The sequence below is a fragment of the Eptesicus fuscus genome, chromosome 3 (genome assembly GCF_027574615.1).
Source record: "Eptesicus fuscus isolate TK198812 chromosome 3, DD_ASM_mEF_20220401, whole genome shotgun sequence".
Taxonomy (NCBI): domain Eukaryota; kingdom Metazoa; phylum Chordata; class Mammalia; order Chiroptera; family Vespertilionidae; genus Eptesicus; species Eptesicus fuscus.
The window spans coordinates 111,291,598-111,304,619 of record NC_072475.1 but is presented as its reverse complement, the minus strand read 5'-3'; the positions used below and the strand labels follow the sequence as shown (position 1 = coordinate 111,304,619).

Below are 13,022 nucleotides of genomic sequence, written 5' to 3'. Positions count from 1 at the left end.
TATCAGGCATAACAGAAATCTCTTGTACCTTAAGGGAATTAACACAGATTTGATTTTGCTAAAGGAGATAAACTTTATACTTTGAAAGAATGCCAAACAAGCAGAAAATTGCAGCAGATGTGCTGACATCTCAATATTAGTGTAGGTGTATTTCTAATCTTTTGTAGGATAAAATACCCAAACAACAACTATACATAGATAATTGCTATTCATGTGCCACATAATTCTGATGATATTTCTTTACTGATTTACTATATGGCTTGAATCAATGCTTACACTCCAATGATGACTAATGACTATATATAATAAAATAATTTTTCAAGCAAATTGGCTTGAAGATGCAACAATGTCAAAGACAATATTATCAACTTGGTGTTTGCTTTCCCTTGGATTTCTATCCACCTTTTTTTCTTTATTGATTAAAGTATTACATATGTGTCTTTATCCCCCCATCCACCTCTCCCCCACTCCCCACACTTATGCTCTCACCCCGCTGTTATCTGTGTCCATTAGTTAGGCTTATATGCATGCATACAAGTACTTTGGTTGATCTCTTCCCCTTACCCCCACCCTCCCCTACCTTCCCTCTGAAGTTTGATGGTCTGATGATGCTTTCTCTATCTCTGAATCTGCTTTTCTTAATCAATTTATGTTGTTCATTATATTCCACAAATGAGTGAGATCATGTGATATTTATCTTTCTCTGACTAACTTATTTAGCTTAGCATAATGCTCTCCAGGTCCATCCATGCTGTTGCAAATGGTAGGATTTCCTTCATTTTTACCGCAGTGTAGTATTCCATTGTGAAGATGTACCACAGTATTTTAATCTACTCATCTGCTGATGGGCACTTAGGCTGTTTCCAAATCTTAGCTATATCAAGATCAGATATCAAGCTGTATTACAAAGCCACTGATCTCAAAACTGTCTGGTACTGGCACAAGAACAGACACATAGATCAATGGAATAGAATAAAGAATCCAGAAATTGACCCAAACCACTATACTCAATTAATATTTGACAAAGGAGGCAAGAGCATACCTTGGAGTCAAGACAGTTTCTTCATTAAATTGTGTTGGGAAAATTGGACAGATACATGCAAAAAAATGAAACTAGACCACCAACTTAAACCATACACAAAAATGAACTAAAAATGGATAAAGGACTTAAATGTAAGATGGGAAACCATAAAAATCTTAGAAGAATCCACAGGCAGCAAAATACCAGACATATGCCAAAGCAATATCTTCACTGATACAGCTCCTGGAGCAATGGAAACTAAGGATAAAATAAACTAATGGGACTACATGAAAATAAAAAGCTTCTTCACAGCAAAAGAAACTATCAACAAAGAACAAGAAAGCCCACTGCATGGGAAAACATATTTCCCAATGTTATCTCTGATAAGGGTTCAATCTCCAACATTTACAGAGAACTCATAGAACTTAACAAAAGGAAGATAAACAACCCAATCAAAAAATGGGCAATGGACCTAAATAGACACTTTTTGAAAGAGGACATTCAGAAAGCCAAGAGACATATGAAAACATGCTCAAAGTCACTAATCATGCGAGAGATGCAAATCAAAACAACAATGCGGTACCATCTCACACCTGTCAGAATGACTATCATCAACAAATCAACAAAGGACAAGTGCTGGCAAGGATGTGGAGAAAAAGGAACCCTCGTGCACTGCTGGTGGGAATGCAGACTGGTGCAGCCACTGTGGAGAACAGTATGGAGTTTCTTCAAAAAACTAAAAATGGAACTTCCATTTGACCCAGTGTTTTCACGTCTAGGAATATATCCCAAGAAACTAAAAACACCAATCAGAAAGTATATATGCACCCGTATGTTCATAGCAGCATAATTTATAATAGCTAAGATTTGGAAATATCCATCCACCTTTTGATATTCAGTTGAAAACACTGAACTCTCAGATCATTGTAGAAGCCTCTCTTCAGGCATAACAACTTTTTTTCCCTTTTATGCACATGTTGCAGTTGTGTGCTTATCTGGCTTTGGTACATAGCCTGGTGCTTCTTGTCAAAATTATTTGTCTTGCCAAATAGAGTCTAGGTTTTATGTTTTCTATGTGCCTTGATTTTAGCAAGTACTCAATAAATATTCTTTAATTAAATAGCTGTAAGTGTTGAGACATACATATTAGACAATTCTTTGAGGATCAATTTGCTGATACTTTGAGCAATGAGGATAAATGTGCTCTTGTTACTCTGTCAAATAAATAAGGAAACTAAAAGTGGTAATAAATGTAAACATAAATTTCTTCCCTCAAAAATAGAAATAAATAAAAATAAAATATTGTAATTTGATGGTTCATTATACTATTCTTAATTCAGTGAGTTATTTGTTGAAGTCCTTCAACCTTGGTTGAAAAGCAAGAAATCACATTTGTATTAATTTCAAGGGGAAATATATAGAAATAGAGAAATAACAAACACCTGGCTTAAATAATCTAGACCAGGAGGAAGGCTGCCTGGTTGAGGGTGACCTGGCTGCCACACTTGGTTGTCTGGATTGGAAGGTGAGACATAAAGGCTGTGATCTCTGTCTGAAGCTCCAGGAAGAAAACCAGGCAGGCCTCTACTTCTTTGGTTCTGTGCATCTGCAAGAGAATGAAAGTCCCATCTTACATTTAAATTCAGACCATTACATTTAGTCTTTCTTATAACATTTGTTACTTCTTAATTCAGTGGATAGATTCTCTCCTGCTGCCCCTTACTTCATGTTTTTTTGGGGATGCTTTTTTGTTGTCTAAAGTTTTACATATGTCACCTTTTTCCCAGATTGACATCCCGCCCCCCTCCACGCCCCGCCCCCCGGGAATTACCACCACTGAGGGCAAGCTCCTACCACCCCAGTGCCTATGTCCATTGGTTATGCTAATATGCATGCATACAAGTCCTTTGGTTGATCTCTAACTCCCCCCACCCCCACCTCCCTTGCCATTTGCTCTGGATCTATTTTTGTTCATTAGTTTATGTTGATCATTATATCCTACATATGAGTGACCATGTGATATTTATCTTTCTCCTACTGGCTTATTTCACTTAGCATAATGCTCTCCAGTTCCATCCAGGCTATTGCAAATGGTAAAAGTTCCTTATTTTTATAGCTGCATAGTATTCCATTGTGATGTACCACAGTTTTTCAATCCACTCATCTGCTGATGGGCACTTAGGTTGTTTCCAAATCTTAGCTATTGTAAATTGTGCTGCTATAAACATAGTGGTGCATATATCCTTTCTGATTGGTGTTTCTGGTTTCTTGGGATATAGTCCTAGAAGTGGGATTACTGGGTCAAATGCGAGTTCCCTTTTTAACTTTTTTGAGGAAGTTCCATACTGTTCTCCACAGTGGCTGGACCAGTTTGCATTCTCACCAGCAGTGCATGAGGGTTCCTTTTTCTCCACATCCTTGCCAGCACTTGTCCTTTGTTGATTTTTGATGATAGCCATTCTGACAGGTGTGAGATGGTATCTCATGGTTGTTTTGATTTGTATCTCTTGAATGATTAGTGACTTTGAGCATGTTTTCATATGTCTCATAGCCAGAAAAGTGTCCTCTTTCAAAAAGTGTCCTCTTTCAAAAAGTGTCTATTTAAGTTTTTTGCCCATTTTTTGATTGGATTATCATTCTTTTGTTAAGTTGTATGAGTTCCCTGTACATTTTGGAGATTAAACCCTTATTTGAAATAGCATTGGCAAATATAGTCTCCCATGAAGTGGGCTTTGTTTCATTTTTTCCTTTTCACTCTCACTACCACTTGCTCCCTAAAACAGAGAAAATCAATGTAGAAGATTGCTAGCAATAGATGTGAGAAAAATGAATAATTGGGGCAAAGTACATGATTTTTTAAAATGTATTTTTGAAGGCATTAAAGACTTCTGTTCAAAGAGCTAAAAAATTATAAACTACAAATGAAATGGGAATGGTAAAAGGAACCAAGTATTTTCTACTTTTAAAAGAATAACCTTAGAAATAGGTTTTGAATCATATTATGACTTTCAAGGCACATTATTTCTTCCCCAAATATTATGAGGGTGTCTCATAATTTGAAGAATACTTTGTGTCCTTATCAATCATACTGTGATGACTAAATTTAATTCAGTGCTTCTTATCCTTTAGCCAGCACCTGAACCACCTGGAGAGCTTGTGATAAGGTATCTGGGCCCCACTCCAGAGTTTCTTATTTAGTAGTTGGGGTGGGGCTTGATAATTTACATTTTTAATAAGCTCCCAGATAAGCTAATGTTGCTGGTCTGATGATATACTTTGAGAACTAATTGTTTAATTCTATATACTATAAGAATATTCATAACTAATTTATGGGCTTCTTAAAGACAATATAATATCTGATATCTAAAATTAACTTAGTACTCAGTATTTTGTATAAAAGCATTAAAAATTAAAATATATACTTTTTCTTGATTTAAAGAGAAAGACACATAAATTTGTTATTCCACCTATTGATGCATTCCTTGATTGATTCATGTATGTGCCTTGATTGAGGATTGAACTTGCAAACTAAACTATCCGGCCAGGACTAAAAATTTTTCTTTCACAATATGAATCACTTTGTAGCTCACCTAATATTACAAAAGAAAAAATAATTACAGATTTCTATAATGTTTGGATATTTTTTAGACAATTACCTGTTTTTTATATTATTCCCAGGTAAAAATGTTGCTTTTTCAATAATATCTTAGATTGAAATTTCGAGATTGCTATTTCCCCTGTATTAATCTGGAGCCTGTGCCAAATTGTGCATAAGCCCTAATAAGAGATGCATGCAATAGCATTCTTCTTTATTAAAGAATAGAAATAATTCTTTCTACGATTATTTTTCCTTTTTCTATCATATGCCTGCCATTTGGATACCCCTCAATAGATACCAATTATTTTTTTAAAAAATTATCAGTGTTTTTACTTCTCATTTATTAATCCATTAATTAACAAGTTATCACATGTGCATTAATTTAGTTTATCAATACTATGCAGTTTTAGAATGAGTGTAGGTGTGGATTAAGATTCATGACTAACAAGGTTGGAATAGAAGGATCATACCTCAACATAATAAAATCCATATATGACAAACCCACAGCCAACATCATACCCAATGGACAAAAACAAACCATTTACCCTAAGAACAGGAAAAAGACATGGATGCCCACTCTCACCACTCCTGTTTGACAGAGTACTGGAAATACTAGCCATTGTGATCAGACAAGAAGAAGAAATAAAAGGCATCCAAATTGGAAAAGAAGAAGTAAAATTGTCCTTATTCACAGATGACATGATATTGTACATAAAAAACCGTAAAGACTCCATCAAAAAATTATTGGACTTAATAAATTCAGAAATGTAGAGGGTACAAAATTAATGCCAGGAAATCTATGGCATTTCTATATACCAATAATGAACTTATAGAAAGAGAGACTAGGGGAGAAAGCAAGATGGCGGCATAGGTAAACACTTAAACTGCTGCCTCGCACAACAATTTCAAAACTACAACTAAAAGACAAAACGGACATCATCCAGAACCACAGGAAGGCTCGCTGAGTGGAAATTCTACAACTAGAAGGAAAGAGAAAAGCACACTGAGACTCACAGGAGCTGCAGGAGGCAGAGGTACTGAGATGCGTGCGTGGAGAGGACTGGCAACTGAGTGCGCAGCTGGCTTTCTCAAGCCGGAGGGAGACAAAAGCTCCTGACTGCACTGAACTCCAATTCTGGGCGAGACTCTGGGGACCCAGACTCATTAGGGGAGAAACTGGACTGTCTGGCAGTGGGTAGAACTCGAGGGCAGCTTTCTCTCAGAGGTGTTTGCAGCGATTACCACGGGACACTGAGACACAGGGGCCTATTAGGGCAGGGCTAACGAGAAAACAATGCTGTCTGTTCTGCCTTGAGACTCCGTCCCATCCAAGCTGAGCATAGAGGCTTTTGCAAGTCTTGTCTCATAAGGGTGTCTCTAGCACAGAAGTTCTCCCAGTGTAGACACAGCTGATCCTCACAGCCAATTGGCCTGGTGGTCAATTCTTCCCGCTGATACCAACAACAACCAAGGCTTAACTACAACAAGACTGTGCACACAGCCTACAAAGGGGTGCACCAAGAGTGTCCACCTCAGGTAACTGGGGAGGCTGAGCCACTGGGCCCTATAGGACACCTAGCACACAAAGCCACTCTATCTACTCAGGGAAGCAGCCAAAATGCAGAGACAAAGAAACAGGTCACAAATGAAAGAAATGGAGGAAATCAAGGGACTGGATATAGAGTTCAAAACCATGGTTATAAGGTTTTTCAAGAATTTTCTAGAAAAGGCTGATAAATTTAGTGAGACTCTCGAGGATATGAAAAATGATCAACTAGAAATTAAGCATACACTGACTGAAATAAAAAAATATTATACAAAGATATAGCAGCAGACTAGAGGATTGCAAGAATCAAGTCAAAGATTTGAAATACAAAGAAGCAAAAAACACCCAACCGAAAAGCAAAAAGAAAAAAGAATCCAAAAATATGAAGATAGTGTAAGGAGCCTCTGGGACAACTTTAAGCATACCAACATCAGAATTATGGGGGTGCCAGAAGAAGAGAGGGAGCAAGATATTGAAAAACTATTTGAAGAAATAATGACAGAAAACTTCCCTCACCTGGTCAAAGAAATAGACTTACAAGTCCAGGAAGCACACAGAACCCCAAACAAAAGGAATCCAAAGAGGACCACACCAAGACACATCATAATTAAATTGCCAAGAGCAAAAGAAAAAGATTGAATATCAAAAGCAGCAAGAGAAAAACAGTTAGTTACCTACAAGGGAGCACCCATCCAATTGTCAGCTGATTTCTCAACAGAAACTATGCAGGCCAGACAGGAGTGGCAAGAAATATTCAAAATGGTGAATAGCAAGTACCTACAACCAAGATTACTCTACCCAGCAAAGCTATCATCCAGAATTGAAGATCCAATAAAGAGCTTCACAGATAAGAAAAAGCTAAAGGAGTTCATCACCACCAAACCAGTATTGTATGAAATGCTGAAAGGTATTCTTTAAGAAGAGGAAGAAGAAAAGGGTAAAGATAAAAATTATGAACAACAAATACATATCTATCAACAAGTGAATCTAAAAATTAAGTGAATAAAAAAATCTGATGAACAGAATAAACTGGTGAATATAATAGAGTCAGGGGCATAGAAAGGGAGTGGACTGACAATTCTTGGGGGTGAAGGGAGGTCGGGGGTGCGGGAAGAGACTGCACAAAAATCATACACCTAGGGATGATGACAGTGGCGGGTGGGGGGGTGGTAAGGCCAGAGGGTGGGGTGGGAACCGGGTGGAGGGGAGCTATCAGGGAAAAAAGAGATTATTGTAATAATCTGAACAATTATGATTTATTAAATTTAAAAAAAGAAAGAGAGACTAAAAAAGCAATCCCATTTACCATCGCACCAAAAAAATTAAGATACCTAGGAATAAACTTACCTAAGGAGGTAAAAGACTTATATGCAGAAAACTATAGGACACTGCAAAAAGAGATACAGGAAGACATAAACAGATGGAAAAACATACCGTGTTCATGGATTGGTAGAATCAACATCATCAAAATATCATACTACCCAAAGCAATCTATAGATTCAATGCAATCCCCATTAAAATACCAGTGGCATATTTCACAGACCTAGAATGAACTTTCCAAAAATTCATCTGGAATAAAAAATAAAAAGAACCCAAATAGCTGCAGCAATCCTGAGAAAGAACAAAGTAGGTGGGATTTCAATACCAGATATCAAGCTGTATTACAAAGCCACTGTTCTCAAAACAGCCTGATACTGGGACAAGAACAGACATATAGATCCATGGAATAGAATAGAGAACCCCAAAATCGACCCAAACCACTATGCTCAATTAATATTCGACAAAGGAGGTATGAACATACAATGGAGTCAAGACAGTCTCTTCAATAAGTGGTATTGGGGAAATTGGACAGATACATAAAAAAATGAAACTAGACCACCAACTTAAACCATACACAAAAATTAACTCAAAATAGATAAAGGACTTAAACATAAGATGGGAAACCATAAAAACACTAGAGGAATCCACAGGCAGCAAAATCTCAGACATATGCCAAAGCCATATCTTCACTGATACTGCCCCTAGGGCAATGGAAACTAAAGAGAAAATAAACAAATGGGAATACATCAAAATAAAAAGCTTTTGCACAGCAAAAGAAACCATCAAGAAAAGAACAAGAAAGCCCACTGCATGGGAGAACATATTTGCCAAGGCTTTTATCTCCAAGATTTACAGGGAACTCATAGAACTTAACAAAAGGAAGATAAACAACCCAATCAAAAAATGGGCAACAGATCTAAATAGATACTTTTCAAAAGAGGACATAGGAGGGCCAAGAGACATATGAAAACATGCTCAAAGTCACTAATCATCCAAAAGATGCAAATCAAAACAATGCGGTACCATCTCACACCTGTCAGAATGGCTATCATCAACAAGTCAACAAAGGACAAGTGCTGGAGAGGATGCGGAGAAAAAAGAACCCTCGTGCACTGCTGGTGGGAAATGCAGACTGGTGCAGCCACTGTGGAGAACAGTATGGAGTTTCCTCAAAAACTAAAGATGGAACTTCCATTTGACCCAGTGATCCCACTTTTAGGAATATATCCCAAGAAATTAGAAACATCAATCAGAAAGGATATATGCACCCCTATGTTCATAGCAACACAATTCACCACAGCTAAGATTTGGAAACAGCCTAAGTGTCAATCAGCAGATGAGTGGATTGAAAAACTGTGGTACATCTACACAATGGAATACTATGCTGCGGTAAAAAAAAAGGAGTTCTTACCATTTGCAAAAGCATGGATGGACCTGGGGAGCATTATGTTAAGTGAAATAAGCCAATCAGAGAAAGATAAATATCACATGATCTCACTTGTATGTATGCATAGAAGCTTAACCAGTGGACACAGACAACAAGGGGATGAGGGCATGAATTGGGGGGATGGAGGTAATGGGGAGATAAGGAAACATGTAATACCTTAATCAATAAAGAAATTTAAAAAAATTACATACATGTATCACCAAAAAAAAAAAAAAAAGATTCATGACCTTTCACATACTAGAGGGGCCATTATAAAGACAAATATTTCTGACTATTCTAAAGACAGATGAATGGAAAGGACAAAGAAAATGGTTCTGGTTTACTATAAGAAAGAAATTTGTTCCAATTGCACAAAGATTTGAACAAGTATCCTTATACATATACTAAAGTTAGTGTGACATCTATATAATTCACAATAAATTAGAATGATTTCTCTTCACTGACATTTAAATTCATGTAAGTTGTGTCTGCGTATGTGGAGGGGGTGTTTTTTGAATCTTTTGTATCTCTAAAAAATAAATTTGAAAAAGGATTGAATTGTCCTTGGAGATACTAAGTGCCTCATTTATAAAAGAATTCAACTTTATCCAGGATGAACACATTGGGATTTAAAAAAAAAATTCACAAAAAAACTGGTAAAGAAATTAGGCATCAAAGAAATGGTCTTTGAACACTGACATAAACTGTTTCTAGTAATGGGAGGTCATTAAAGCTCTGTGTAGGTTGGCGTTAAAGAGTAATAATAGCAGATTATTCCTTTGTTTATTTATTTATTTATTTACTTAACCTTAAGGTAGCAAAAATAGACAAAGACAGCTGTTTGTACTGCTCTGTGGCATTTAGAATTTGGACAAGCATCAGGGTTAAGACCATATGGAAACAAACTTTTTTTCATTTTGCCCTACTAAAATAGAGCTCCATACCCATAACATAGCACTTTGCTTCCCACAAGGACCCCATACTGATCTTCTCTCAGATCTGGGCAGACACAGACGATAGAGGCCTTAGAACTGACTCCTCTTCCATTTGAGAAGGAGCTTGAAAGGGACCCTAAGTGGTAACCTGAGAGGAAGACTACGTAGCACTACATCACATTTGGGAGAGGAGTTAATGGTTAGTGTAGTAATAACTGCTTAAAAATAACAGGCAACAAACATCTTTTCTTCAGTATTAGTGCCAAAGCCCTATTGCCATTGACTTTTAGGGAAACACATGGGCAAAATCGTGATCTAGGGACAAGTAGTTCATGATGATAAAATTAAGAATAGAGTTTTTTGGGAGTTTCCAGTCACTAGCGATGTACCTTAACTCCCCAAAAGCTCTAGTTACACAAATGCATCTTATTTAAAAACCATACAGCTTAAGTTGGATGCTCATTATGTACTTTACTGTTCTCATGTTATCCTTTAATTAAAAAACACACATGTAGGAATCAATTTCTAATAATAGCTGGTAGAAGATTGTTAGATTCTCTCTGTCAATGTTACTATTAAAAAGGTTAGCAAATTACTCTAATTTTATCATGTAATCTATGTCTGCTGTAACAAAATGTAGTAGGTTATTGAGTGTCTGTCAAGTGGCTCTACATTCCTGACCCGGGTCTGTATAGTTTCTTAGACCTCACAGCAGGTCCAGAGGAATTAATACACACGGGCCCATAGCAGATCATGTCCAAAGTCTTTTATTCATCTTCTGGGATTGCAGTTCACATTGGAGCAGCCTTTAGAGAGAGCATTTATCAGGTTTGATCATCCTAGAAAATCCATTTTTCTCAAACTTAAAGTTTCATACCAACCTGTTTTTAAATTGTGTTTACTTACCCTAACAGGGGGCTTCAGACTACACAAATATTTCTTCAGTTCTAATGACATCTAGTATTCAGACTGTCCTTTGATTTAGTGATGCCAATTGAACTGCCTACAAAATGTGTGAAATGTCCAATAAGCCTGTATTCCCTGGGAAAATTATAATTGCCAATATAGTTTCATGAGCCAGAGAACATTCATGATATTACAAATAATGTCTTTAAACATATCTGAAGAAAAATTTCCACAAAACTGTTTAAGTAAATAATGATGATAATTCAACTTGCCACCTCAAACATGATTTCTAAATCAAAAGAATGCTTCATTTTTATTCCCTTAAGCAGTTTAGGGGTTCTAACAGGTATTTTACCCACTCCACAGGCTATTTTGAGTTGGTTGCAGGAATTTTAGTTTTCCACCAGAAGTTTTACCTCTAAGTTTAGTGTTGAGCACTTATCATTAATGAACTTCACTGCTTTCTTGGTAGGTTAATCATATTCTGATCGTAGTATTGCTTTCTAGTTACAAGTTTCTTCAAAGACTCAGACCACCTGATAAAGAAACTCCTTTGAATTTCCATCTGGCTTTGAATTTCTATCTACTATTTTAAAAATGTATAACTATCTCATAAATATTTCAAGTACTCTGCAACTCTTTACCTTTCAGGCTATAGTTTTGTAACTCTTATTTTATAAAGTGATGAAGTGTTTTGAACTAAGTGTTAGTGTTAATCTTAAATGAAAGAAAAGACATGCCAAGATATTTTTGTTTGTCTTCAGTGTAAAAATGAAGCGCACATATTAAAATGAATGATTTTGATGTCTCAAGCCTATATTTTATAATTCGTTTGAGCTTTTTCAATGATACTCAGGGTCTAGCATACATTAAAATAAAAAGTTACATTGTTTGTTCCATTTTAAATAGCATCTGATATGTATTTTGATGAAAGAAGCAAAGAAGCATGCACATTTCATTGAATGGATCATTAATTTAATTTAGGATATTTTACCCTACTTGTAACTAGGTTTGGTTTCCACCAATTATTAATCATAGTTCTTCATGATAAAACTTTTTATTATAGCTTAGAGTTTAATGGCTTGTTCTGATGATGGAATGAAAGCACATTGCAATTTCATTTTTATACAATTTCACAAGTGTTTTTAGTAAGGTTGCAATTCATTACCTTAAAAAACAATGATATTTCTTGTCTTTTTGAGAAGTTCTTTAAAGTAAGAAAAGTTAAATAACACTAATGATATTTATACAATTTCAAGGATTTGAGGAAAAACTTACCAGCTCCCTCCTCCAGTACCTAATTAACCTGTTTGCTTAAGTTAGTTATTTTTTTGTATATATATAATTTACTATCAAAGACATTTTGAAAGAATTTTTGATTTGTAATTCAGAAATATTTAGTTCTAGTCCATTAAATTTTTAAAATTTACTGATAACACATGTTGAATTCATTATAATAAATGATTGTATCACCTATTTTCAACAACAAATGGAAAATTTTTAAACACTGAACTGTACTTTAACACTTTTTAACTTATGTGTGAAAAGTTTTCTTCAAATCCTTTTAAACTTGGAAGATCAACCTGTCCTTGTGTTTGGCATTAAATATTTCCATTCTAAATTTTGCTATGAAGCTTTTCTTACCATTTCACTGTTTATATTCATGATATCTAATACATTGTTTACAGCTTAACTTTCACATTCTATCAGATAGAGTGTGCTTTTTATTTATATAATGCAATATGCTCCTTGGAGTTAAAATTTAAAAAAATAAAGTATCAATCTCTAGACTTTGAATCATAATATGAAGAAAAATTTATTAGCTGGCTATATTGCTCTTACCTTTAGAGGCCATGAAGATTTCTGAGTCACGTCTTCAAAGACAGCCAGGTGAAAAGAAAAGGCTTTTCTTGTTGCAGCAAGGAGAGGAAACACGGCATGAATAAAACTTCAGAAGGTGTCTGTCTGCTTCATGTCAACTTACAAATAACAGAGGAAAGGAATGCCTCATTCAGCCTCCAGAGAGCTGTATTTTATCACTTTGAACAACAGGGGAGGATGAAGCCAGCACCAAAGGTAAACACTATTCAGAAACCATCATCTTACTTGGTGGCTGAAGGAACAATTTAAAAATAATGAAAACCAGAAAAGAAAATATATAACACTCATTTCAAAAGTCTTGTTTCCACTTAGTTGTTTTTGTGTTCCTTGGAGTATATACTTTTGCTTTCACTATACATTAGAGATATTCTATTTTTCTGATTTCTATA

At 35.7% G+C, this 13,022-nt stretch overlaps 1 protein-coding gene across 1 annotated transcript in view; it reads right to left on the bottom strand.

Annotated features, from left to right (window-relative positions):
* Nucleotides 1–12,607, bottom strand: part of PLSCR5 (phospholipid scramblase family member 5) — a 73,091-nt gene extending 60,484 nt beyond the window's left edge. The window contains exons 1-2 of the mRNA XM_054710375.1: nt 12,595–12,607; nt 2,464–2,627 (exon numbers count right to left, since the gene is read on the bottom strand). Coding sequence (XP_054566350.1) covers nt 2,464–2,627; nt 12,595–12,607 — 177 coding nt within the window. The remainder of the gene's footprint in view (nt 1–2,463; nt 2,628–12,594) is intronic.
* Nucleotides 12,608–13,022: the final 415 nt, after the last annotated feature.